This window comes from Pangasianodon hypophthalmus, chromosome 7 (genome assembly GCF_027358585.1).
Source record: "Pangasianodon hypophthalmus isolate fPanHyp1 chromosome 7, fPanHyp1.pri, whole genome shotgun sequence".
Taxonomy (NCBI): Eukaryota; Metazoa; Chordata; class Actinopteri; order Siluriformes; family Pangasiidae; genus Pangasianodon; species Pangasianodon hypophthalmus.
The window spans coordinates 16,808,137-16,833,897 of record NC_069716.1 but is presented as its reverse complement, the minus strand read 5'-3'; the positions used below and the strand labels follow the sequence as shown (position 1 = coordinate 16,833,897).

At 39.7% G+C, this 25,761-nt stretch overlaps 1 protein-coding gene across 2 annotated transcripts; it reads left to right on the top strand.

The window, feature by feature from the left end:
- Positions 1-248: 248 nt before the first annotated feature.
- ints6l (integrator complex subunit 6 like) lies at positions 249-25,397 on the top strand. 2 transcript variants are annotated; one of them, XM_026917874.3, is made up of 18 exons: positions 249-662; positions 780-857; positions 6,730-6,879; positions 8,506-8,595; positions 8,797-8,980; positions 11,754-11,882; positions 12,185-12,348; positions 13,535-13,687; positions 14,551-14,683; positions 16,328-16,422; positions 17,149-17,259; positions 17,957-18,172; positions 18,442-18,568; positions 18,799-18,941; positions 19,257-19,485; positions 20,446-20,835; positions 20,943-21,036; positions 24,304-24,627. In XM_026917874.3, exons 1-18 carry the CDS (start codon positions 552-554, stop codon positions 24,323-24,325), a joined length of 2,619 nt encoding a protein of 872 aa, XP_026773675.1. In that variant the 5' UTR covers positions 249-551; the 3' UTR covers positions 24,326-24,627. The 2 variants fall into 2 exon arrangements, with proteins under 2 accessions (XP_026773675.1, XP_026773674.1); XM_026917873.3 differs by having other exon boundaries at positions 325-662; positions 24,485-25,397.
- Positions 25,398-25,761: the final 364 nt, after the last annotated feature.

Sequence of the window (25,761 nt, the reverse complement as noted above, 5' to 3'; positions counted from 1 at the left end):
CACCCCCATCAAGACAGCCAGACAAGTCCTATTAAAGCACGACGCTTTCGTCGGGATCATCTGAAAACTGTCTAAAGCGTTTTCACTCGCGAATTATAACAAATACGCATGCCTGTTAAAGTGTATCCAATGGCGTATCATACTCGTGTTTAGAACTGAAGTGAGGAGCCCGACGTGCCTGCGGTCCCCCCTCACACCAAGAAGGAAGAAAAAGTGTGAGGCGGGTGAGAAGCGCTCAAAGACCTCATTGCATATTCATGACCCAGGGGCGTGGCCACTGTGGCTTGGCTCAGCCAATGGGGTGTGAGCGGCGGAGCGAGGGGCGTGTCGGTCTGTTCGGAAGAGAAGTTGTGTGAGCGCGAGCCCCAGCACTGCTCAGAAAAGACAGATAGAGAGTCAGGCGGCGGCAAAGGGTGGCAGTGCGACCCTCTTTTTGAGGGGGGGTCTGATTATAACAAAATATAACACACCATATATGCATGCCCAGGCCGGTCATATGCCGATCATAGGGATTTTAGTAAACATCTAGATCTATATCTATACATTTCAAAATGCCTATTTTACTTTTCCTGATAGACACGTCCGCTTCTATGAATCAGCGCACATATTTGGGTACGACGTATCTGGACATTGCTAAAGGCGCGGTTGAGATCTTTATGAAGGTAAAGAATAATTTTACCCCGACTTTTACCGCTTACTGTTGTACCTTGTGGCAGTTAAGGATCCCTGTGATAGGATCAAGTCGAAATTAATGTGTATTGTTTCGTTTTCTTTAACAGCTGCGTGCCCGAGACCCGGCTAGTAGAGGCGACAGGTACATGCTAGTTACATTTGACGATCCGCCATACGGAGTAAAGGTAAATAAATGCTGCTAAATTGTTTGTATGTGGTTAAATCGTAGATTTTTTTTCTGACAGTGAGACTCTACTGTCCCTTTGGTTCGTAGCATCGGGTCAGACGGCTTCCCGGTGACGAAAACGGCTATTTTTTGTTAAAATACCCGCAGACGCGGAGCAGCGCAGCCTCTGAACATGGCGGACATTTTGCTTTTGTGTTGGGAAGCTCTCGGGCGCTTAGATGGAGGCGGAGAGATTTATTATCTACCGTGACGTATCGCGTGACGCAATGGTGAGCTAACTCGCCCCGGATTGGACAAGCGATCTGCCCTTCTCCGTCGAGCCCGCCTCTCTCGGCGCGCTGTGGCTGACCTCTGCGCTTTCTTATTGGCCAATAAAGACTAAACAAATCAAAACTGATTTGATTTGTGAAAAGCCATCAATAAGAAAATGAGAGTGCATTTCACTTAGGGGGTTGTTTTTTTTTCTTCTGGTTAATTTTTCATTGACTATAGTGTTGATATAGTCGAGGACATATTTATAACAAACATCAGTCTTCTGCCTTCTCCATTCACTTACTTCTCTCCATCTGAGTACATGAATCACCCTCCCATTTTGAGACTGTTTCCCAATGTCAGAGCCCATGAAACCACATAACAAATTGCCTTCTACTAAAGTTACATGATTTGCATTGCTTAAACAAACAGCCTGACAGAGATGGAAAGTTCACATTGCAGTATGTGACCTGCACAAGGTGATACTGACATTACAGGCTTTTGGTCTGGCTTCCTTTTTTTCTTTTCTTTTTTTTTTTAACATCTTCCAGTTCTCAAAATGAACATCTCAGTTTTCACAAAGCCCACTGAACTTTAAAAATTGGCTACTATAAATAAAATAGGTAGTTTTAATAAACTAAGATAGTGTTGATGAACAGAAAGAAATCATTCAGCAGTAATAATAAAAGGTGCAAGGGCAAAAACATGTGATTATACACACTTTTTTGTTTTTTTGCTAAAAATATATGGATCATTCCATAGTAACATATAAGCACAGTTTTTTTTTCGCACACTTTTTTAATTGCAGCTCAGAAGCATAACAGTGATCCAATTGTGCAACGTAAACACATAAAATACATTCCCTTTCCCAGGTTACTAAAGGTACGTGTGTACACTTGGGGGTACCTCCTCAGTCATAAACATTTACAACATGAAAGGGACTATTTGTTCATCTGTTTACCTTTTACTTCTTTTATATCACATATTTAACATCTTAAATTCCCATAACGTGTCAGCAGGCCAAGACTTAGACTACATTGCATTGCAGTTACATTGTAAATGCATACCATTTCTATTAGTTTCACTGTAGTTACTAAATAATTCATATTAGTAACTCAGTAATATGCTTTCCCACGAATAATGAACAACAATGAACAGTAAGGAGAGGGTTTAAGTGGTTAACAAGGACATGATAAATACTTCTGAAGAATATCCTTCATATCCTTGAGGATACCAGGAGATCCTTATATTCTCTGCAGAGAATCAGTGTAACATTTATTACAACACAACCCATTTTTGCAGCACAATTTGTGGTGTACTGTACTGAAGTGTGTTTTTCTTTGCGCAATAGAACTAAACGTTCTGCTTTTGTCCTGAGATGGATTTCAGGATTTGTGGATGTGACTTGCTGCTGCATGTGCAATTGCGTCCTTCATTAGCTGGTTGACATTGACAATGAGAGTGGCTTCATTCCCAGGCAGTTCATTAGTGTTTTCTCTCTGGCAGGTGGCCAGGCACTCTCTTGGGGGCTTTTCTAAACCCACACTCCTTTCCAGGCTTATCCTAGAAAGACTGAAACTACTTTTTTCAGTGCCTCGCGACCTCATAAAGTACAGTAGTTAGAATAGGCCTCTATTATAGCAGACTTATTTCCATACATATTATATACGCATTCTCTATTGTTCATTGTCAGTTGGAGAACAGACATGGACATTTGTTTTTTCCTGTTCATTGTTTGGAGTCCTTCAAGGCATCTGTTTCAGATTGCTATTAAGCATTATAAGACGCAACAGCTCACTAAGCTGTGAGCTCTGTGTGGGTGTGTGTTTGCTATTCATGGCCAGCTTGTCCCGCCCACCTGTTTAAAAACACTCTTCTCAACCAAGCTTTACCATCTCTGAATTAGTCACCAAGCTAACCCAATTCTCAACAACAATACACTGTATAAGAGCCAACAGAGCAAGATAGAATCTGGCTACAGTGTCTGAGAGAGTGGCTTTTTAATTTCCTGTCAATTATTCATGAGATTTTCAGCAGCTAGTCAGTGAAGAGTTGCAGTGAGCTTCCGGCTCTGACAAAGCTCTCTTTTCTGGGCAGTGTGCTTCACTTGTCTCATTCTTGGACAAGCAGATCATTATTCTTAGTCCTGCCCTTTTTCTGAAGTTGTTTTCTTGTACATTTTTTAAACTCTTTCCCTCAGCTGTATGTTGGTGATCATGTTGCTAGTGCTTACAAATGATATGTTTTGGGCTACATTTCTGTATTATTACATGGAAAAGAAATCTACAGAGTTATGCGAATGTAACTGCTGTTTTGTGCAATGAGATGGACAAATGCTTGCATGTGGAATCAGTTTTGCAGATGATGATTGGGTTCTTTTTTTAGGCTAAAGTAGATGGGCAGACCTCAGAGGCTTTAAAATTTCAGTGGAAATGGAAATGTTTCAAACGATGACTGTATTTATGGGAGAATTCTAAAAGTATGAGGCTTTTCCGTCTTATCTTGCTCTGAATCAGGCTACTAGAGGAGGATTTTTTTTGCATGCTTGAAATAAGCCCAGCGTAATTGCTACCACTTATACTTTTCACTTTTTCCTCATTTTGGGGTCCCTTCCAGTGTAGGTTTTATGTGGTTTGGTCAAATTGTCAGCACACCTCCTTCTGTTTCTTAAGCACTTTCAATCCAAGCATGAAGAGGGACAAGAAATGCTGGGAAAAGGCCTGTAATATTTTTGGGTCAGGACCTTGTTCTATTGCCCCAGATGCAGAGGAGCTTTTCACAGGGGTGATGACTTCTGTGGTTTAACAAGACATCATTACATCACAGTGACAGCTTTAGCCTACATATCACCGTCATCTCTCCACACATGACGAGCACCTGCGGTCATCAGCATTTTTTGCTACAGATCAGGAGGCTGAACTCTGCGTATGTTTTGACTTTAAAAAAAAAAAAAAAAAAAAAAAAAAAGCAACCTGATCTTGGAACAAAGCAGACCCACAGGGAGAGTCTCTCTCAGTAGCATTTACTTGTACAATATGCTCAGGTATCTAACATACACTACATTCCCAGCTAACAGAGAACATCCAGTAGCACACAGTATTAGAACATTCAAAAAGTATTCAATAGGTTCTAAGAAGGTTGGGCTGTAACTTTCCAAAAATAATGTTCCTGCAATGTTTGAAACACATGCTGGTTTGCTAGAACATTCCTTACATATTCCCAGGAAGACAAAAACGTATGTTGTGGACATGTTATTATTAATCATCCTGTAACGAAAAATTTGCAGCAACATTGTAGGAATCTTTATGAACAGCATATAAAAATGTTCGGAACACCCAGAAAACTTGACTGATTGACTGTTCTTTAAACCAAAACTTCCTAGAACCATAAAGCTATAAAAATATTTAGCAATCTAAAGTGTTAGCTGGGTTGTTCCCATGGTCACTTCAATTACAATCACTCCCCTGTTTCATTTAGGCACCATTTCTAGGCTGAGCTCATAAGATAAATGCTAAGTATACAGACAAGTCTCTGCTAAGGTTCCTTATTTTGGCTACATTTGGAGGAAATATTGCATGAGGTCTTGTCGGCAACGACAATAAATTTATGAGAGTTTAATGAGAATTTGAAACATTGAAACAAAATGCTAATTTAAGAGTCAACTCATGCTATTTTAATACAATATTCTGACATTATAAAGTGTGATGAAAGTTTAGGCAATTTTATGTTGTGAAAATATAATACTGCATGCTGTGTGAGTCCACCCCAGGCTGTCACACGTCTGGTTCTGCCAAGACGATTCCTGCTGTTCCCTCACAGACGCTGTATTTATACGGGTGCTGGTTTTCTCATAACTGCGGCTTAACAGGGAACAAGTCCTTATCTGTCAGTTTATGCTGTGCAGCTCATTTGTACTAGCCACCTGTCCTGCGTTTGGATAAGGAATACAGAGTCATGTTTGGGTTGTATATTAATGGCACTGTGCCTCTGCTCTACTCTACTTGCGCTTCTCTCTGTAAGAAAACTATCAGGATTATGTGAACTAACTGCAGGTGATTTTTTTCCCATGTTGGTCCCATTGGATTTGAGTTCTACTGCATTGCTTTGACACAAAATATACCCACCGAAGTATAGTGTATTTAACGTAAAATACATCAAATACAGAGGAATCTAATCAACAGACATGGTGCAGGACATAGACATATGTCTCTATCAGCGATATAGAGACATTAGAGTAGGCAGTCTGTGCTTTATTCAGTTGGAGAGGCTTTCTAGCTCTTTCTTACCGTTTGCACTTTGTGTCAATGGACATGGCAAGAAAAAGACTGATTGCAGTCACACCTGTTGATGAATTGTTAAAGTAGATGGGAAGAAATATAGAATTGGCAGTAACAATAGGTACTCTAACTGAATTATTGAGTGCCACTGAAGACACCTACACTCTTTTGTGTGTTGGTTTTCTAAACGTACACAAGTCCTGAAATGACCTCAAACCCTGAAATGTCAAATATGTGTGTGTTTGATTCTTATAGGAGCCATCCCCATACACAGCAGTATGATTAGGCTGAGCTGTCTCAGGGTGAAGCATGGCAGGATCTGACCTGTCACTCTTGTGGGGATTCACCATACATGCGCATTTACATCTGATGCACTGATTTCCTCTGAATGAATAATTTAATTTTGGACTGAGGGTCTTATACTGATGTTATGGGCCATTAAGCACATTCGTTTCCTGGGAAGCGAATCTGTGATGTCATGTGCACACAAAATGAAACAGCTCTATCTGCACTGTGTTATTATGAAGGCAGAAATATATGCACAGCAATGGTAAAATGATTTTCAAGAGGTGAACGCAAATCAGATCATGGGTTGTATATCTGGACTGTATCACTGAACTTTAGACTGCCTACGCGCACACACACACACACACACACACACACACACACACACACACACACAAAACGTTTTTTCTTACCATCATTGTGAGGATCTTCCATTGACATAATTGTTATTACAGCTAAATAAAGCTATGCTACACCTAAACCTCAGCCTAACCTTAACCTCAGCAAGCAGGTAAAGGAAATTGCTTGGCTCTTGTAGTTGTTTTTTTTTTTTTTTAAACTTTGTGGGGACCAGGTAAATGTCCTCACAAGGACAAAACTATCAGATATTTTTATGCGTTTGGGGACAGTTGGTCCGCACCAATATATAAAATCATGTCCACACACACAGCTTATTCTGTCTCTCAATGGATCCTGTCCATACTCTCTCTGTCACTTCCTCATTCCCTTTTGTGATTGGTAAGCCTGCAGGTCATCTGTAGATTAAGCATAATGCTGTAACAGTAAGGCACTTGACCTCGCTGGAGGAAACAGTGAGACAATCCACAGACAGCCGGATTCATTAGCCTGTGCTGTCCTGTGTAGGCTTTGATCGCGTTTTGTAGTACATGTCACCTGATACTGTGTGTGAGTCTGCATGTGTTTGTGTCTTCACAGCGCTGCAGTGTGACCTAATGCTCTCTCTCTCTCTCTCTCTCTCTCTCTCTCACACTCGGTCTTGCAGTGCTTTGCGTCTTGTGTGAAACCTTTTCCTCTGTGTGTTTGTGTGCACCATAGGCGGGCTGGAAAGAGAACCATGCCACCTTTATGAGTGAACTAAAGAATCTGCAGGCATGTGGACTGACCACTCTTGGTAATGCTCTCCGAACTGCATTCGACCTGCTCAATCTCAACAGACTGGTGTCTGGCATCGACAACTATGGCCAGGTATTAATGACACTCATTCATCTTCTGAAGTGGAAAATAAGCAGTGGAGCCAAAATGATGCCTGGTCTTAGCTTCCTAAAAATCAGAAACTATTAAAAGTAAGATGTAGAAGCCATGATTTTATACTGGGGCTGTACAATGATGGCAAAAAAAAGTTTATTTGATAAATATTGAAATCATTATTTTTTATCCAATTTTTCAGAAGCAAAATAGTTTTACTTCACTTTTTTTTATAAAATTTCTAAATCCATAGACTGCTCATTAATCAAGTATTAATTAACACTAATACTAAAATTTTGTTTATATTTAGCGTTTCAAATTTGAAATGCTAAATAAATTATAAACAAAATTAGACTCAAAATAAAATAAATACACCATCATCACAGTATACAATCAAATAAATAGAAACCTACAACAAGAGTCTTCAATGGTTCTTTGAATAATTAAGGGTTTTTAGCTTTCAGAAGGGGTTTTACTTGGAAGCAAGGGTCAATACAACACGCTCTCAAGTTGTGATTAAATGCACTAATGTTAGCCAATCAGCTAACTTTATCTAAGCTCACCACTTTCACAGACAATTCATTATGGAAGCCAAAAATTATGATCATTATTAAAATATAATTAATTGTGAAGCCCATTTTTGTAGCCTATATTGTGCTCTTACCTACATATGAAGTAATAAGCCATTTGGCACTCAGCCACTGATTTCACTGTGTGTCTGAGAGAGTGTATAGGAATGCCTAAAGTACCGTACAGGATATAGATAGAAAATTAAATCACAACGCTGTGTCTATTCTCAGTGTAGTCCTGCTGTAGCCATCTTCCATCCATTCAATGCTGCTAAAATCTACCGCACTCAGTCAGACTGCATTAAATGTATGAAGGGAAAAGTCAATAATATTGTAGCTTCAGGGCTGCTGCATTTGTGAGTGCTTCCCACTGAGGAATGATCTTATTTATATAACCCCACGGGCTAGTGGGTAGATGATAGCAGATCCCAAAGTCTAGGCTGCTGTGTAGATCTGCTGCTTCTCAATCTATGATCTGTTTGATCATAATGCAAAATGGGATCAGCAACATCAAGTCAAATTAAAATGCCGAAATAAAGTTCCACTAATGTTACACTTTAACCTTTAACAAACTTTGATGTATTCTAACCATTTTAATAAACTCTTAGGTATTTGTGCCTTCATATTGCAACACATTCTTCATATTTTAGATGGACACTTTTGAAGTCATACACTATACACTAGTTGCACCCTTAAAACTCTTGGAATGTATATATATGTTACATTTCTTGGCTGTATTCAAACGATGGAACCACTTTTGATGCAGGCTATATAGACTCCAGACTAGACTTTGGGAGGCGCTTAATGTTTAGTAAAAATTCTTCAGGTACTTTTATGGTTTGGTGATACTTTTAAATTGCTGTGGTGTCAATTTCTTATTTTAAGACCAATTTTTCCATTAATCAGATCTAATTGTCTATGGTCTAGCCATGTTTCCCACCCTTGCCGTTTGGACTGTATCATGTTAGAAATGTGTGTATATATAATCTTATACACTTACACACATATTTCTTCAGTCACAGCCAAGTATTGTAAGAGTGTTTTTCTTTCCCTTCAGGGTCGGAATCCCTTTTTCCTGGAGCCGTCAGTCATCATTACCATAACGGACGGGAACAAGCTGACACACAGCTCTGGAGTGCCAGATGAGGTGAGGACTGGTGACCCACCATTTGGACTCTCTGGATTCTGTATCTAAACTGCGTTGTATGATTATGGAGGTTTTTGCTCATCAAGGTTATTTTGGATATCTAGTAGTAGTACGTCAAGGGGACTGCATTGTGGTATAACCTTAAAGATTTTTTTCTGTTTATAGCATATCTCATCAAATCTTGTGTGCCCTTGTTCCCAGCTTCACCTGCCTCTGAACTCCCCGCTACCTGGGAGTGAGCTAACCAAGGAGCCGTTCCGCTGGGACCAGCGTCTCTTTGCCCTGGTGCTGCGCATGCCCGGTGCAGCCGTCCCCGACACCGAGCAGCTTGGCAGTGTGCCCAGTGATGAATCAGCCATCACCCAGATGTGCGAAGTTACCGGAGGTACTAGCACAACTTGTTCAAAGCCACTTGATGGTACTTTTCTCTCCATCGCTTGATTTGAGAGTAGCAGAGGAGAGTTATGCCCCCTGCAATGCCCTCAATGTCCTTCACACACTACTTCGAAGAGTGTTTTATGTATGTCACAGAGTGAGTGGTCACAGTTTCCTATAGAAACACACTTATCCCTGGTAGTAAGAATGTTATACCCATCTAATCCTTGATTAGCCTGTTTCATTTTCTCTTAACTGTACACAGAGTCAAATGGTTTTGCTACTTAACAGACAAAGTTACGGATGGAGACGTTTACAGATAGATGTGATACATGTAAAACCTTAAACCTTAAAATCCTAAAACCTGTTTTATTCTTTCTTACACTTATAATAGCTTTATTTCATGGTTTTGACAAGAAAATATGGTCAGATTGTAATGGCTTCTGGGTGTGATATGCTCCTATAGTATACAGACAAGTTGACATGTCATGTCATGTAACAAACCTGTGCTATTAAAATAATGGAACAACTCTTAAGATTTCCACAGGGTAAAAAGCCAAGGGCAAGTCAACCAGCGCATGCTAAATTCAGTAATGAATATTACAAACTGTTTTGGATCTAGATCATTTGGATTTGTATAATTCCTACTGAAGTTCAGTTCAATCTGTTATCAGTCATTTGATGGATAAATACAAAACATCTAGTAGGATGTAATTTTAATTAATTAGTGTGTTAATTTAGCAGGTGTATATGTACGCAGCAAATGATCTCAAATGCTAAAAATATCTGAATATTTCTTCCTATCGGGCATCTAAGGCACTACATACAGTGGATATGTAGATAGTTTACATACCCTTGTTAAAACGGCAGGTTTTTGTGATGTAAAAAATGAAGCCAAGATAAATCATGTAAGATCTTTTTCCACCTTTAATGTGATATAGTAACCAACAAAAAATACACCTGTCATCAGTGAAGTGCTTCTGATTAACCCCAAATAAAGATCAGCTCTTTCTGTAGGATTTTCTAAACATTTCTTGGTTTCATCCAACTGCTGAAGCCATGGTCTACAAATAGCTTACAGGATCTCACTGTCAAAAGATTAGAAGGTCAGAAGAGGGGTGTAAACGTACAAAATTTTCAACACATTAGATGTATCATGGGACACCGTGAAGGTCATCATCAACAAGTGGAAAAAATGGAGCGCCACAGTGACATCACCAAGAACAGGACATCTAAAAAAATATTGACAAAAGGACAAGAAGAAAACCTATCAGGGAGGCTGCCAAAAGCCCTACTGCAACATTAAAGGAACTGCAGGAATATCTTGCAAGTGCTGGTCACTCCCTGCATGTGATAACAATCTCTTGTATTCTTCACATATCTGGGCTATGGGGTAGGGTGGCTAGATGGAGTCTCTTTCTCGAGGAAGAAAAAACAGCCAAGCATGGTTAAATCATCCCTAAAAACATGTGGCAAAATATGTTATGGTCTGATTAACTTTTTGGGCATAATTCTAAAAGATATGTTTGCCGCAAAATCAAGACAGCTTATCACCCAAAGAACACCATGCTCACAGTGAAGCACCATGCTATGGGGCTGCTTCTGTTCAGCTGGGACTGGAGCTCTAGTCAAGATAGAAGGAATCATGGATAGGTCCAAAACCTGCGGGCCTGTGTTAGACAGCTGAAGATGAAGAAAAATTTCATCTTCAGCACGATAATGATCTAAAACTCAAATCCAAGTCAATAAAGGAACAGCTTGAGAAGAAGGTCATCATTTTGGAATGGCCCAGTCAGAGTCCAGATCTAAATCCTGCTGAACGCCTGTGGAATGACTTGAAGAAGACTGTGCACAGGAGATCCCCTTGCAATTTGATAGATCTGGAGCATTTTTGCAAGGAAGAGTGGAATACATTGGTCAAATGTATTAAGTTGGAGGCTCTTACCCAGAAAGACTGAATTCTGTATTACAAGCAAGAGATGCTTTAACAAAGTATTATTTAAGGGGTGTGCACACTTATGCACCCAGGTTAAGTTTTTTTCTTTTCATTTTTTTCACCTAAAATGTTTATATTTGTTTTTCACTTGAATTTTGTTGGTTGCGTTGGTTTCACTTGAATTTTGTTGGTTGGTATCACTTTTTTTTTCACAAAAACCTGCCATTTTAACAGGTGTATGTAGATGTTTTATATCTACTGTAGGCTGTAAGTCATTATATTGATACCATACCCTGTATAGTTGTGTAAATAGAGAGCCATTTGGGATTCAGCCTGTTACAGTTCAGATCAGGAACTGCAAGAGACATCTTAGCAGAGACTAGGCTCTGATTCGGGACCATTAAGACCTGTCTGCTATCTGTCATTATTCTAATTAGATATGACATGAGTGAATTATACTGATAATACAAAAGGAAATTTGTACTTGTCCTAACTGAGAGAAAAGACAATTCCTTTTTTTCTAGTCAGTACATTTACATTTACATTATTTAGCCTACGCCATTCATCTAGAGCAACTTACAGAAGCACTTTATAGGCTTCATTGAAAAACACATCCTCATGCAAGTGCATATAGGCCAGGGTCAAAGAACACCATTAAGCTAGAAGCTTGTTTGGGAGGATTTAATGTGGGTGTTACAGAGTACAGCTCTGAAAACAGAGTATATTTTTTTTCCCCTTTTTTCTTTTCAGAGTATGTTTGGTGCTCAGCGCTCAGTAGCTACAACACTGCCAGGATTTTTATAGTCTGCCGAATATAAACAGTATATTTTCTGTTGGTGTTTTCAAGGTCGGTCATATTGTGTTAGGACACAGAGGATGTTGAACCAGTGTCTGGAGTCTCTGGTGCAGAAGGTTCTGAGTGGAGTTGTTATTAATTTTGAGAAGACGGGCCCAGATCCACCTCCCATAGGTGAAGGTATGTATCCGTGGTCTGGCACAGCACACTGTTCTTACAATGTGATAAAGTGAATGTGGAAATAATAGGATTTTTTCCAGAATAACTTATTCATGCTACCTGTTTGATACACAGGAGAGAAAGAGGAATTATGTCTGAAATCCAGTGTTATGATGAAATTAAAATCTATTGCAACCCTGTTGAAACATCTCCGTGTAGCATTATAAGAAGATTTGAAATGATGTTGAAGAATGTATATGAAAACCTTGTAGTGCCTGTTTGCCGTGATCATTTTCACATGTGTTCTTCTTTTTGCTGTGCAGATGGTCTGGTGGATCCAGTACGACCTCTGTCATCCTTCAGCTCCCAACCATGGCACAGCTGCCACAAGCTCATATATGTTCGACCGAACCCCAAAACTGGTGTCCCTGTGGGCCACTGGCCGATTCCAGAGTCCTTCTGGCCTGACCAGAACTCTCCCACCCTGGTGAGTTATAATATAAGGGCCAACCATAATTTCAACTCATTTTAACTGCCCACACACTATTCACTCCAGCGGACACTTTTGGTTTTGGACTTTATTTAGCAGAATGTCCAGATGTTCTGCCAGTTTTTGCTATTTTTTTGCCAGCCAAACACCATGACAGCAGCAATCAATTAACCTCTAATCCATTTAGTACACAAGAACTGTGTACTTCCTGGACAAATCTTTCTTGGCTTGGAGAAAGCAGCTTTTCTCTGCAGCCAACAAGAGGTGTGTTGTCGGATAGAGAAAGACGTTAACCATGTGCTCATTCTAATTTGAAGCCATCATATTGTTTGAGTGAAACTAAATATTTGCTCGTTGTAGTTGAAAATATTAATGGATCAATTTTCAAAACAGAAAAGGGGTTGAATGGTCAAATCAAACAAGCCTAGTCTCTGTAAACCCAGAAAGTTGGCTCATGTTATAGAGCCCATCCTTGATCTGCAGTATTACATGTAAGGATATAGAACGCTAAAAATAACCAAAGCCAAATCAGTACTATTGGGCGTAATGTTACAAAAGACAGACTCAGAAAGCTGAACCTAGGTCAGTAGTAATGGGCTTAATGTTATAGAACACTGACTAAGAGAGCAGTACAGTAGTTTTACTAGCCATGATAGCCTGAAGGTGAAACCTGCCTCTTTTTGTGCTATGTTTGGTGTCCTGCCTTTCCTTGCTGTGTGGGCGCTGAGAGTGTGACTGCCATCTGATTGAGGCAGCAGCAGTACTCAACCTCGCCTTCTCACTCAGCTGCAGTAGTCCTTTACTGCTCGCCTCTTGACATGAGGTCATTTCCACCTCTCTGCTCTTTCTTGCCTTATTATAGAGTATTGTGTGCACTGCTGCCTGTGGATAACTGTGGAACTGGACATTTGCATTTGATTAAAGCAGTGGTAAAATTCTGCTGTTTTCTACTTCACTGAAGGTGTATAGTTAAAATGTCTTTGTAGCAATACTGTCTTATTTAGCAGTACTTATAAAGTACAACTTAGTTCAGTGCAGCATTGCCATTACCTGATTGAGCAGCTTGTGCTGTTATGTGCCTGTGACACCTGGGTTGATGCCTTCTATTGCTGTAATGTTAAAAATCAGCTGTCCTCCATCACCACACATATACTAACTCTCTGTTTTTAATTCACTCACTTAGCCTCCTCGATCTGCCCATCCAGTTGTGCGTTTCTCTTGCGTCGACTGTGAGCCTATGGTGATTGACAAGCTGCCCTTCGATAAGTACGAGCTGGAGCCATCACCTCTCACCCAGTACATTCTGGAGAGGAAGTCCCCTCACATGTGCTGGCAGGTGGGACTTACCTTTCTGATCATTATTTAATAAAAATAATATCAATGCATGTCCCGTTGACCCAGTAAAGTTACTCTCAGATCAAAGTGAGATGAACATAAACAGGGCTTTTAAAGTAATTTTTCATCCCCAATAGAGAATTCCATCCAAGAACATTAATTTACCATTTAAAAGAAATTATACATAAATAAAATGGGTAATTGTGTCTTGGACACAAGTAAGTGTATTGGATGTCAGTCTTTCTTATACATCAGCATTTATTTTCTTCTTAGACAACTACGACAGTATTAAGTGCATTAACATTAAGCTGATTTTAAGGCTGGGCACTATGACAACATAATATTGATATTTCATAAATTATGTTACAGTACACTTTTCTAAAATGTTGTGGACTCCATTGTTAATCACAATAAGAAGTAGATTTGACAGTAAGCATATTTTTGTACCAAAAGCTGAGCGAATAAGCGCAACCACCTGGGTATATCCTGAAGTGCCTTGTGTATGTAAATGGACATCGGTAGAAATTGATTTTAGACACTGGAATGCAGTTAGTTGGCCCATAATAAGGTTTCTTAAAAGGAATGCTTAACAGCTAAATTAAATATTGTTTAGAATTTGTAGCCATGTGGTATATAGATTGTCAAGGGACCCATTCGTCTAAAAAAAAAAAAAGGTTTCACTGAAAAATAAAGAGGGGGAGATATATTTAAGGTGGTGCTTTTGACGCCATTTTTAGCTTGCCTTTGTGGAGCACTCCACATGATGAGGCATTGATGAAGTCACTTTGTCTCGGAGGACTGTGTGAGAGCTGAGGGAGCTGTGCTTAGGAGAGGCTCTGCTAACACTTCTCCCCTGCCACCCAGGTGTTTGTGAGCTGCAGTGGTAAGCACAGTGATGTAGTGCAGCCCTTCGGCTACCTGAAAGCCAGCACCACTCTCACCTGTGTGAATCTTTTCGTCATGCCTTACAACTACCCCGTACTGTTGCCACTCCTCGGTAAGTGTGTGTTTTAGTTCCCACAGCTAGAAGGAATTTTCCTTATCGCCTTAACGTCCCAGCATTCATCAGTGGGCCTAGACTTACATTCTTCACTCTCATAGCTATATACAGACCCCTCCAAAAGCACTGGAACAGCAAGGCCAATTCTCTCTCTTTTTTTTTTTTTTTTTTGGCCATACAATGAAGACATTTTTAAATTGAGTTCAAAACATGAACATGAGATGATAGAATTTCAGCTTTCATGTATTCATAGAATATGGCCCCTTTGGTGGCAGACCATCCAAATTTTTAGTTGAGCAAAAATATTGGAACAGATAGTCTTAAAGTAAATAACACTTACTATTTGGTTGCATATCCCTTGCTTGCAATAACTGCATCAAGCCAGTGACCCACTGACATCCCCAAACTGTTGCATTTTTCTATTGTCATTCTTGTCCAGGCTTGTACCACAGTTCATTCACTTGTTGTTTGTTTTAGGTGTTTCTCCCTTTAGTCTCCTTTTCAGGAGGTGAAATGCTGCTCAATTGGATTAAGGTCTGCTGATTGACTTGGCCAGTCTAAAAACTTTCACCTTTTCCCCTGATGAAGTCCTTTGTTGTGATGGAAGTGTGTTCTGGGTCATTGTCTTGCTGCACGATGAAGTTCCTCCCAATTAGATTGGATGAATTTCTGTGTAAATTGGCAGACAGGATGTTTCTGTAGACTTCTAAATTTATTCTGCTGCTACCATCATGAGTTCCATCATCAATAAGGATTAGTGAGCCCGTTCTAGAAGCAGCCATGCAAGCCGAAGCCATGACAATACCTCCACCATGCTTGACCAATGAGCTTGTATGTTTTGGATCATGAGCGGACCCTTTCTTTCGCCACACTTCGGTCTTTCCATCACTTTGGTAGAAGTTAATCTTGGTTCCAGAACTTTTGTGGCTCATCTCTGTATTTCTTTGTGATTCCAATCTGTCCTTCTGATTCTTACTGCTGATGAGTGTTTGGTGATCTTGTGGTATGGCCTCTTTATTTCTGCTTCAAAGAGTGGAGCGTGATACCTTCACCCCTGCCCTGTGGAGGTCGTTGGTGATGTCATTAACTGTTGTTTTTGGGGTTTTCTTCACAGCTCTCACAATGTTTCTGTCATCAACTGCTGTTGTTTTCCTTGGCCAGCCTGTTTGATATCTGGTTGTTAGTACACCAGTGGTTTCTTTCTTTTTTTTCAGGGCATTCCAAATTGTTGTATTGGCTATGCCCAATGCTTGTGCAATGGCTCTGATCTATTTTCCATCTTTTGTCAGCTTCAAAATATCAGTAAATGAAAGCTGATCAATCTTCTTTCATCCTTTGACCTCAAACCCAAATGTCTTCAGTGTTTAGCAAAAACAAAAGAATTGGCCTTGTTGTTCCAATACTTTCAGAGGGGACTACTGTACCTTCCTTATTAGTTTCAATGTAGTTATTTAATAATACTGTATACCTTAACATTAATAACACATAACAAAAAGGTAATAGAGAAGTCGCATGTTAATGTGTTAAAAATGAATATTCTGTATTAGTATGTTCACACTGTGTCATATGATGTCTTAATCTTAAGACATAATGAAAAGTGTTAAATTAATTTAATATCCTCTTACTTTCTTGACTTAACAGATGACTTGTTTAAAGTGCACAAACTCAAGCCAAACCTCAAGTGGAGACAGGCCTTTGAGGTGTACTTGAAATCTATGCCTCCTTACTTTCTGCTGGTAAGAACTGCAATGCCACCCAGGGAAGTTACGTGTTAGATGTGTAAAATTGTAATTTTAAATTTTTTTTTTATAAGTATTATATTTCTGGAACTGGAATGTTTAAATATAAAGAGACATTTTTCTTTTGTTTGGATTTTTTAAATTTTATTTATACTTTATGCTTTATTGTGTTTATTATATTTACAATGTACATGATTTTCAAGTGAAAGAGTTTAACCGTGAAGTGCTTCAGTTAAAAAAATAAAAAAAGCTTATTAGTTTTTAAAGAAAACAATATCGGATGTATATCTGTATCAGCTGATACTTAAGGTTTCAATATCGCTATTGTTATTGGAAAAGAACAGGGCGTATCCTGTCATCACTATATATAATTACTTCTGAGATTAGGAAGGGTTTATGTTCAGTTTAGTAGATTTTGTAATGTTATTGGCTGGAAACTTCCTTATAATCTAGAAACCTTGCCAAACAGTGACAACCCTTGTGAATCCTTACCATTATATTATACCAAATATACTAATGGCGGAGTAGTCATGGAGCTATTAAGACATTTTTATCTGTGTCTCTGTAATATGACCCCAGTTAACACTATTCATTTGTGTGTGCTGTAAACCTGTGTTGTAAAATCTGTAATGAGGTTGAGATCCTGTGCTTTGATGAGAATGACCTCATTTTGTCTGCCTCTGTTTCTTCTTTACTCGTCTCTCTCTCTCTGTCTGTCTATAGCCCTTAAAGAAGGCACTTAGGATGATGGGAGCTCCGAATCTCATCTCTGACAACATGGACTGTGGCCTCAGCTACAGTGTCATTTCCTACCTAAAAAAACTCAGCCAGCAGGTAAGCTTTCCCTTTAATTTGCCTTTGAAATCGCACATGGAATTTAGCATCAGCTTTGATAAAATTAACTAAATGTTGAATAAATATGAATGGCTATATATATACTGTATATACAGGCCCTTCTTCTGTAACATCAACTGTAACATTCTGTAACATATGCACATATATACACTATATGGCCAAAAGTTTGTGGACACCTGACAATCACATTCACAGTTAGCATTCCACCCCAAAAGTGTTCAGTGGGGTTGAGGTCAGGACTCTGTGCAGGTCACTCAAGTTCTTCCCAACCTTGGCAAACCATGTCTTTATAGACCTGGCTTTGTGCACAGAGGAATTGTCATGTAGGTTTTTAGTTCCAGTGAAGGAAAACGATAATGCTACAGCATACAAAGACTTCCAGCTTTGTGTCGACAGTTTGGGGAAGAACCACATATGGGTGTGGTGGTCAGATGTCCAGGGAATGTTGTACAGCCAAGGAAAAGCACTTAGTGCCTTAAGGAGTATGGGGTACATAGAGAGAGAAGAAAAAATTAGAAACTTATTCTACTAATTAGAAATTTAAGACAGTGAAACCTAGGAGGGGGTCTAACAATAACCCACCAATGTCAAGGACAATTACAGAGAGCAGTGTTTTGGTTAATTTTCCATACGTAATTCCATATTTAAATGAAGTAACCACATTTGCTTTTTTTAGGCAAAGATTGAGTCAGACCGGATGATTGTTTCGGTGGGTAAAAAACCCCCTCAGGAGACTGGCATCAAGGTGAAGAATCACTCAAGTACGCTGTCCCTTGCCCACCGGCGTGACTTCAAACAGCTACTGCAGGGCATCACAGGCGAGGTGCCCCTCCGCCTTAACGACATCAACCTCAAAGAATTCGCTGGATTTCAAATCGCTCTTCTCAACAAGGTACAGCCTGTAGCAGCGGGGCTAAGCCAGCCCGGGGCCTCACTTCTAAATCATTTATGTCACAGATCATGTTTTTGGGTCAGAGTATAGCTGGCCTGAGGAACATATGGAATGACACTGTTACGTTCATTTAGTTCATCATTTTAAACATTTTATTTCAGTTTTTTTACTCATAAAAATATGTCTAACTGATATGTATGTCTTGGTTTCATGAGTGATACAGTTGTTATTGCATTGTACTACAATTTATTTCTGCATTTCCTGTACAGGATGTAAAGCCACAGGCCTATCGTAATGCCTATGATATTCCACGGCGGAATCTTCTGGATCAGGTCACACGAATGCGCTCTAACCTTTTAAGGACTACTCAGAAGCTAATCAGGAGCCAAGATGAAGGTGTGCTCAAAACACATACACAGTGTTTGGACTGTTTTCAGGTTAAATATTTGTTCAGGATTTTTTGTTTTGTTTTGAGCTAGGGTGTGTTTATTAAATACAAAAAAGAAACTAAAGGTATGGTGAATTTCAGCACAAACCTTCATTCACAGTTTTGAGTGAACAAGTAGATAAAAATTTGTGAACTGAAAACGTGAAAGATTTTTAATGATATAAACTGTTTTTTGTAGACTATTTGCATAGTATTCCGGTGGGTCAGATGGGAAACTATCAGGAATACCTGAAGATGATGCCATCCCCCCTTCGAGAGATTGACCCTGATCAGCCCAAACGCCTACACACTTTCGGCAACCCGTTTAAACAAGATAAGAAGGTGCTTCCTTTTACACCCTATCTTCAAGTATCAGTTACACTTTCTGCAATACTCAAACACTCAATAGTTTAACGAGTACAATGGCTTTATTTTTTGTCAAAACATCACGTTTCACCATGACAACTTAAACTTTATTGAGAATAGGACAGTCTTGAGTTTTTTTATCCACATGATCTCCACTACACTTGGTACAATGCACAAACACTTGATATCTTAATCAGTATGTTCTTTTGTTTTGCTGTAAGATTTTAACCATGGAAACATCCAAACAGAACAGTTTTCAGATAAGAAATGTTTTCCTCTGTATGATCACAGGGAATGATGATTGACGAAGCAGATGAGTTTGTCGCAGGCCCCCAGAACAAGAAAAGGGGAAACCCAACTGAGCCCAACTCAGGTGCAGCTCCAAAGAGGCGGCGGAGCATGTCCCCTCTACTGCGCCGGCCCCAAACCCCACCTATCATTAGCAACCATGTGCTGGGCAAAGGGACCACAGCAGTCCCAGGCCAACATGGTCTCATTAAACCCATCCCACTGCACAAAGGTAAGCATTATAAAGCCAGTGGTCTGGTTGAAGATATTCTATTCAATACCTAGCAATCGACTTCCAATTAACTCAGACCATCTTTGTTTCAATAGCCATACAATTGTAAAGCTGATTAAATTTAATCTGAATGCTTAGCAAACAAACAGTGTTTATGTAAACAGACACAAAACATTGCCATGTGCTTGGGGCTCCACCTGATGGCAGGAGCGTGAACAGATGTGAGTGAAAATAAGACAGAAAGGTTACATAACGGTCACTTTTTTTTTTTTTCATATTTACAAAAGCCAGACATTTTGAAACCAAAATTTGACATTGTTACTGTAAGGTAAAAAGACCCGAATACAATCTCTATAATATAACAAAATCTCAGGATAGAAAAGCATTTCTAGAATAGGTCCACTTTTATTACATACCTTTCCATGACCCAACTTTGTCTCTCGTTGGTGTCCTAGAATTTTCTGTTGCTGCGTATGTATGTATGTATGTACAATGCCTGGCGTTAAAAATTCATATACTGTAATTGTCAAAATGATTGGGCCTCTGTATGATTTTGATTTAAAAAGGATTCTTTTATAAATTCTTTTATTAATATTAAACTTTAAATATCCTATCATGTGAAATTGTCCCTTATTTAGTGACCCCTTTATTTAGGGAATAATGACATGCCACTTCCTATATTCCTTGAAATGGTTGCACATTCCATTTTTCTTAAGTAGAAAAGGAACAAAGGTAATACACTGGGATTACTGGGCAGCCATGAGACTTGAGACAGCCATTTGGATTGTTACTTTACCATGTCTTATTTGTTTAACTAATTTTTGAGAATATGAGAATTTGTTGCTTTGTCATTACTGTCAGTGTAGCCTTCACTACTGCTGGGATTATGTTGTCACTATGAGTTACTAGAGCATATGTTAGTAATTACAGCATGCCTGGTCTGGGTGTCTCCCCCTATAGGAGTGGAAGGGAACAGTACGGTGGGTGCAGAGAGCAACGGTGAGAGAGTGATGAGTGGGGAGTCTGGAGACAGCTGGTCTGGAGGAGTGGAAGGGGTTGGAGGAGGAACTGTAGCTCTCTCTCTGGAGGAGAAAGGAGGAATGAAAGTCACTGATGGAGGAGAAGAAAGGGCACTGCTGGAGAACAGGCTAGGAGAAGAGTGTATGGAGGAAAGGCCACCTGAACGGCCACAGAACTGTGATAATCCAAGTCCTCCAGACCGCGACAGAGACATGGAGGAAGCTGGAGGAGACACCTCTACACGACCCACCATTGTTATGGTTCCTTTGGAGGGAAGCAATGCCGAATTACGCACTCGAGTCATTAAAGAGGTCCGAAAACCTGGCCGCAGTAAGTGTCTACATACTTTTATATCTGGATGATATTTACACAGAAATATTGTATTGAGTTTTAGTAGTTTTCTTGTTTAAATATCTGTTAATCACTGCCTTTGGTAGATTATGAGGCAATATTCAGGCTGCTAGAGGAGGTAAAAGGACCAGTATCAGTGCAGAGGTACTTCATCCATCATGCCATCAAAGAAGCAGCCAGGTGGGTGTCTATTGATACACACACACAATTTGAAAACCTCATTTAAACATATATTCACTGCTGTTCCTATCCATATTTATCAACATTGCATAGAAAAGGTTCTAAATTGCTTCTTGCACATAAAATTTTTTATAAAATTGATTCATCAAATGTGCATACACATCATATGCACAAGTGTAAGCAATGAAGCTTAATAAAAACCAATTGTAAATATACCATGTACACAAGCATTTCACTAATCAGATAAATAGAGACATGGCCACAATTAAGCATATATGGTATGTAGATATCGCTTTGAAGGGTACCTAAAAAAGTTAGTGTCACAGAGAAATGCACAAGCAAAAGAAACTTTTTTTTTGGAAGTGATTTTAATTTTGATTACTAAAGTGGACATTTAATTAGCTGTGTTTTTTGATATTTCTGTATTTTTGCCAGTTTTAATATATTTAATAAACAAATGCACATCACAAATCAGCTGCACGTTCATGGAATAGAAATCCATGTTGAGGTCGGGAAACTCAGCAATTGTATGGAAGTCCTGCTTCACATGTGTCTGCTGCACAGTGGTGTGAGGCACAGGTTCCCAGCCCTAGTCCTGGAGTATCGCCTGTCCTGCACATTTTATTTTCACTGGCACACCCACTTTAACTCAGGAATGACTGTTAATTTGCTGATTAGTTGGATCGGGTGTTTTGGGAGCAGGGAAAATGCTAAAATGTGTAGGACAGGGTGCTCCAGGACCAAGGTTGGGAACCTGTGGAGTAGGGGATGAAGGTCAGGTCAAGAGAAATTCTAGCATCCAACAATATGGACATTTACAGCATTTAGAAGGGACCCCTATCCAGAGCAACTTACAGAAGTGCATTCTCTATCAAAAACATATCCTCATGCTTGTTTATTAGGGACTAAGAGCTAAAACCCTGTTAGGGGGATATTAGTACAGCAAGAAAAGAAAACACACAAGTCATTGGATGTTTTCAATAATTGCTAATTCAAGTGTTTTGTGAATAAGTAGGTCTTTAAGACTTTAGTTTAGTTTTTTGAAGACAGACTGTGACTCAGCTACTTGGACAGCCAGGGGCAATTCATTTCACCGCCTGTATGCTAGTACAGAGCAGAGTTTTGCATGTCTTCCTTGTACCTTGAGGGATGGTGGGTCCATTTTTGGCATTGCAGAAAAATAACTGTGTTTTATACCAGTGTTCTAATATGGGCAGCTACAGTCAGTGGTGGGAACACAGTAATGGCGTGGTGTCAGAGAACTTGGGGAGATTGAAAACAAGCCTTGCAACTGCATTCTGGACCAGTTGCAAGGATCAGGTGGCACACAGGGGCACACTTGCCTGGAGGGAGTTGCAGTAGTCCAGTCTTGAGATGACAACGGACTGAACAAGCACCTTTGTCACCTCCATGGATAGGAAAGGCCAGATGCTCCTGATGTTGTAAACAGTAACCTGCATGACCATGTCAGGTTATCAGTGTGAGTCAAAAAGGATAGTTGGTTGTGTGCCAGTGTCAGATGGTGTGTTTTGAGAGTTGCCCATGGAGATCACAAGATTTTGACATGGGGATGCGTCTCCAGGGATATACAACAGCTGAGACTTGCTTGCATTTAATTTCAGCTGTTGTGCTGCCTTCCAAGACAAAATGTCTGCCAATTATTTTTGATCTGTGTAGTAACATAAAAAAAAATGTGAGGATGTGACATCACTGAGGGAGTGGGTAAAGAGAAAGAACAGAAGAGGACCCAGCACTGAGCTTTGTGGGACACCAGTGGATAGTCTGTATGCTAACTTGAAGGCAGTCGGTACATAACCAAATCTTATGGAGTCACTACAGCAGAAGTGATGAAGGGGTGGAGGTCTTGTGAGACAATCTGGAGCATTGTGAAAGGGATGGGTCCAGCGGGCAGGTGGTAGGATTGCTAGAAAAGATAATCTGCAGAATCTCTTCTCTAGAAAGAAGACAAAAATGTGCCAAGGAAGAGGAGGGAAAAGAGAGGGTGTAGTGTAATAGGGCTAGAAGGAAAGATTGGCAGATTTTGTTAATCTTCTCATCAAAGCCATCAGCAGTCATAGAGGAGTTTGAAGGAGGAAGGTTGAGAAGTGAAAAAAAAAATGGTGTGGATTTTGCATGGATCAGCAGCAGATGCTTCCAACTTTCTCTTATAGAAGGATATCTTAGCAGTGGTCACATCAGAGCACAACTTAAACAACAGAATAAGAGATCAGCATCAGAGATCAAAGAAGGTCAATGGATGAAGAATATAAAGAAAGGACAGTACTGTTTGCTGATTCAGGTAGAGGTAGAGAGGAAAATGAGTGTGGTAGGGTGGTTAGGATGCTGGGAGCTAGGGAGGAAGGAGAGGTTGAGTGGAGGTTGATGCAAGTGGGGGAGAGGTATGAATAGTTGATGATAGGCAGGGCAGGGATGGTGAGTGTTAAGAGTTAAGCGTTATACAAGAGTTAAGATTTATACAAAACGATGATCTGAAAAGTGGAGTGGGGTAACATTGATGTCTACAGCTGAGGAAAGTCAGCTGAAGACAAGGCCCAGAACATTTCCTCCCTTGTGTTTTGGAGGGAATTTGTTGAAGGTCAGGTCAAAAGAGTGCAAGAGAGAGAAGGCAGGAGGACTGGAGTGCAGAAGGGAGGTTGAAGTCTTCAGAGTTGGTGAAAGAGGTTCCAGAGGAACTATTTACTTGACATATGAAGAAATGATGTGCTATAGCCCCAGTTTCTCTTTGAAATGTGCATGTAGCCAAAAATCATATGGCTGAAAGGACTTAGACATACATATTTATCGCATTATTGTGCATCTCATTTCCATCTCCAGCTTGGTTCCTATTATCATTACTGGTTTTCCCAAATCTGCTGATAAGCCACTTGGAGCGGTCAACTAAAATCCAAATAGCATGATGCATAGTATTCTTCAACAAAATGATTCTCCATTAGTTAACCTGCCGATTCTTAGCCGCTTTGTGGAATATGAACATAATCACAAATTTGTTTGTATTATAATATTTTTGTATTATAGAAATTTACTTTCTACTGTAATTCAAAGTATTAGCAGCCCAGGCCCTGTGAAAGCGCTCCTAAGCAAACAGCTTTGCTTTTCAGCGCTACATGCTTTGCAGGCGCACGGTCAGGGCTGTGCATAAATGTATGCCCAAACCTATGCAAATATTATTTTGATAAATCCCACACTTTGCATTGAAAAGGCAGTTCACAGAATTAATGCACAAATTTGTGTGTATACACCATTTAGGGCCCAAGTCTTTTTGAACTGAACTGGACGTCGTCATCTGAGGGCCATCAGTTCTACTCACCTGAATGTTTATTAACAGAGGGGTTCAACTACACTCCACACCTCTTTCCTGAATCCTGCTAATGTACATACAGAAGTATCCAACCTCTTCTCTGTCTATCTCTCTCTCTTTCTTTCTCAGATTTAAGAAGCGTGTACTGATCCAGCAGCTGGAATCTGCTCTTGAGGAAATTGAAGAGAGGCAAATGCTGCCTGCACAAGTTAACAACGTACACGGCAGATAGTGAAACGTCCTTGTTTGGCAGCGAAAGAAAAACGTGTACACAAGTGGAGATGGCGGCGCGGGCTACATAAGCATGCCTGTTAAAGGCCAACACTGTACTTCAGAATCAGAGAAAGACCCAGAACGAGAGAAATGAAGAAGCAGAACTTCATTCTATTGATGACACTCTGAGTCACTGGAGTCGTGATGCATTAGAAAGCGCTTATATGGAAAAGTTATAGATTTGACAATATAAGTTTTGAGTGGACCCCCTGGCCATTTTAGCACATCAGACAGTCCATGAACACACCCTCCAGCAAAAGCAGGTTTAGCCCTGAGAGATGATGAGAGACATCATGTAAAGCAATTGTGTATGTCTGTAGATGTCTGTCCGCTGTCATAGACATCAGTTTAACATGATGGGTATGCTTTTGCACAAAATATCTGTAGCTCATAAGGTTCAATAGTAGTCCAGGGACTCCAACCAGCCTGGCCACCATCCAGTATTGTAGACCAATGTGGAGCAATAATCCTGTTATCAGTAAAACAGGCTCAGTTTTCCTACACCCACTCTTGAGAATAATGCAGTCTTAACAATTCTTGATACCTGACGCCCCATGAGATCATCCTGAGCAGGAAATGGGAGGTCGGTTTGTCTCTGTGTTTGTGGTAATAAGCAATGCTAAGCAACATAAAAGGACCAGTCAATTTGATGTATTGAAAACCTTCAGTAGACTTTGTGCAAATTAACTAGAAACATGCAACACATCTTTTAAGCAATAGATTCCAATGAACGCCGGGCCAGCTGGCACCACAATGTCACTTTTATTCAGGCCAAAAAAAAAAGAGGGATGTAGTTGTTTGGAAGCTCTAGACCCATTCAACATCATCTGTTCTTCACTGGAACATTTGTTAAGACCGTCATCGGCTACTTTTCACATGGAAAAGCTACCTTAGTGACCACATGGTTGTTCATTTTGTTTATTTTTCAAAGCAGATGTATACGACTTTTTGACGTTCATAAATAATATAGATTATTTTTGGATGGTATTCTTACCAGAACATAAGAATATTTTAAGAATTGTATAAAACATTTTTGTAACTTTGTTATTATATATGAAATGTAAAGTTTTATGATTTTTTATGAAAAAACAATGAAAATGAAATAAACATTATAAACAAATGATCTTTAAAAT

Excerpts from the sequence above, each read along its gene's own strand:
- ints6l (XM_026917873.3), top strand. The coding sequence starts at position 552 with ATGCCTATTTTACTTTTCCTGATAGACACGTCCGCTTCTATGAATCAG. Across the intron at positions 12,349-13,534 it reads ACCAGAACTCTCCCACCCTG|CCTCCTCGATCTGCCCATCC; the intron begins GTGAGTTATAAT and ends TCACTCACTTAG. Across the intron at positions 21,037-24,484 it reads GCCATCAAAGAAGCAGCCAG|ATTTAAGAAGCGTGTACTGA; the intron begins GTGGGTGTCTAT and ends TTTCTTTCTCAG.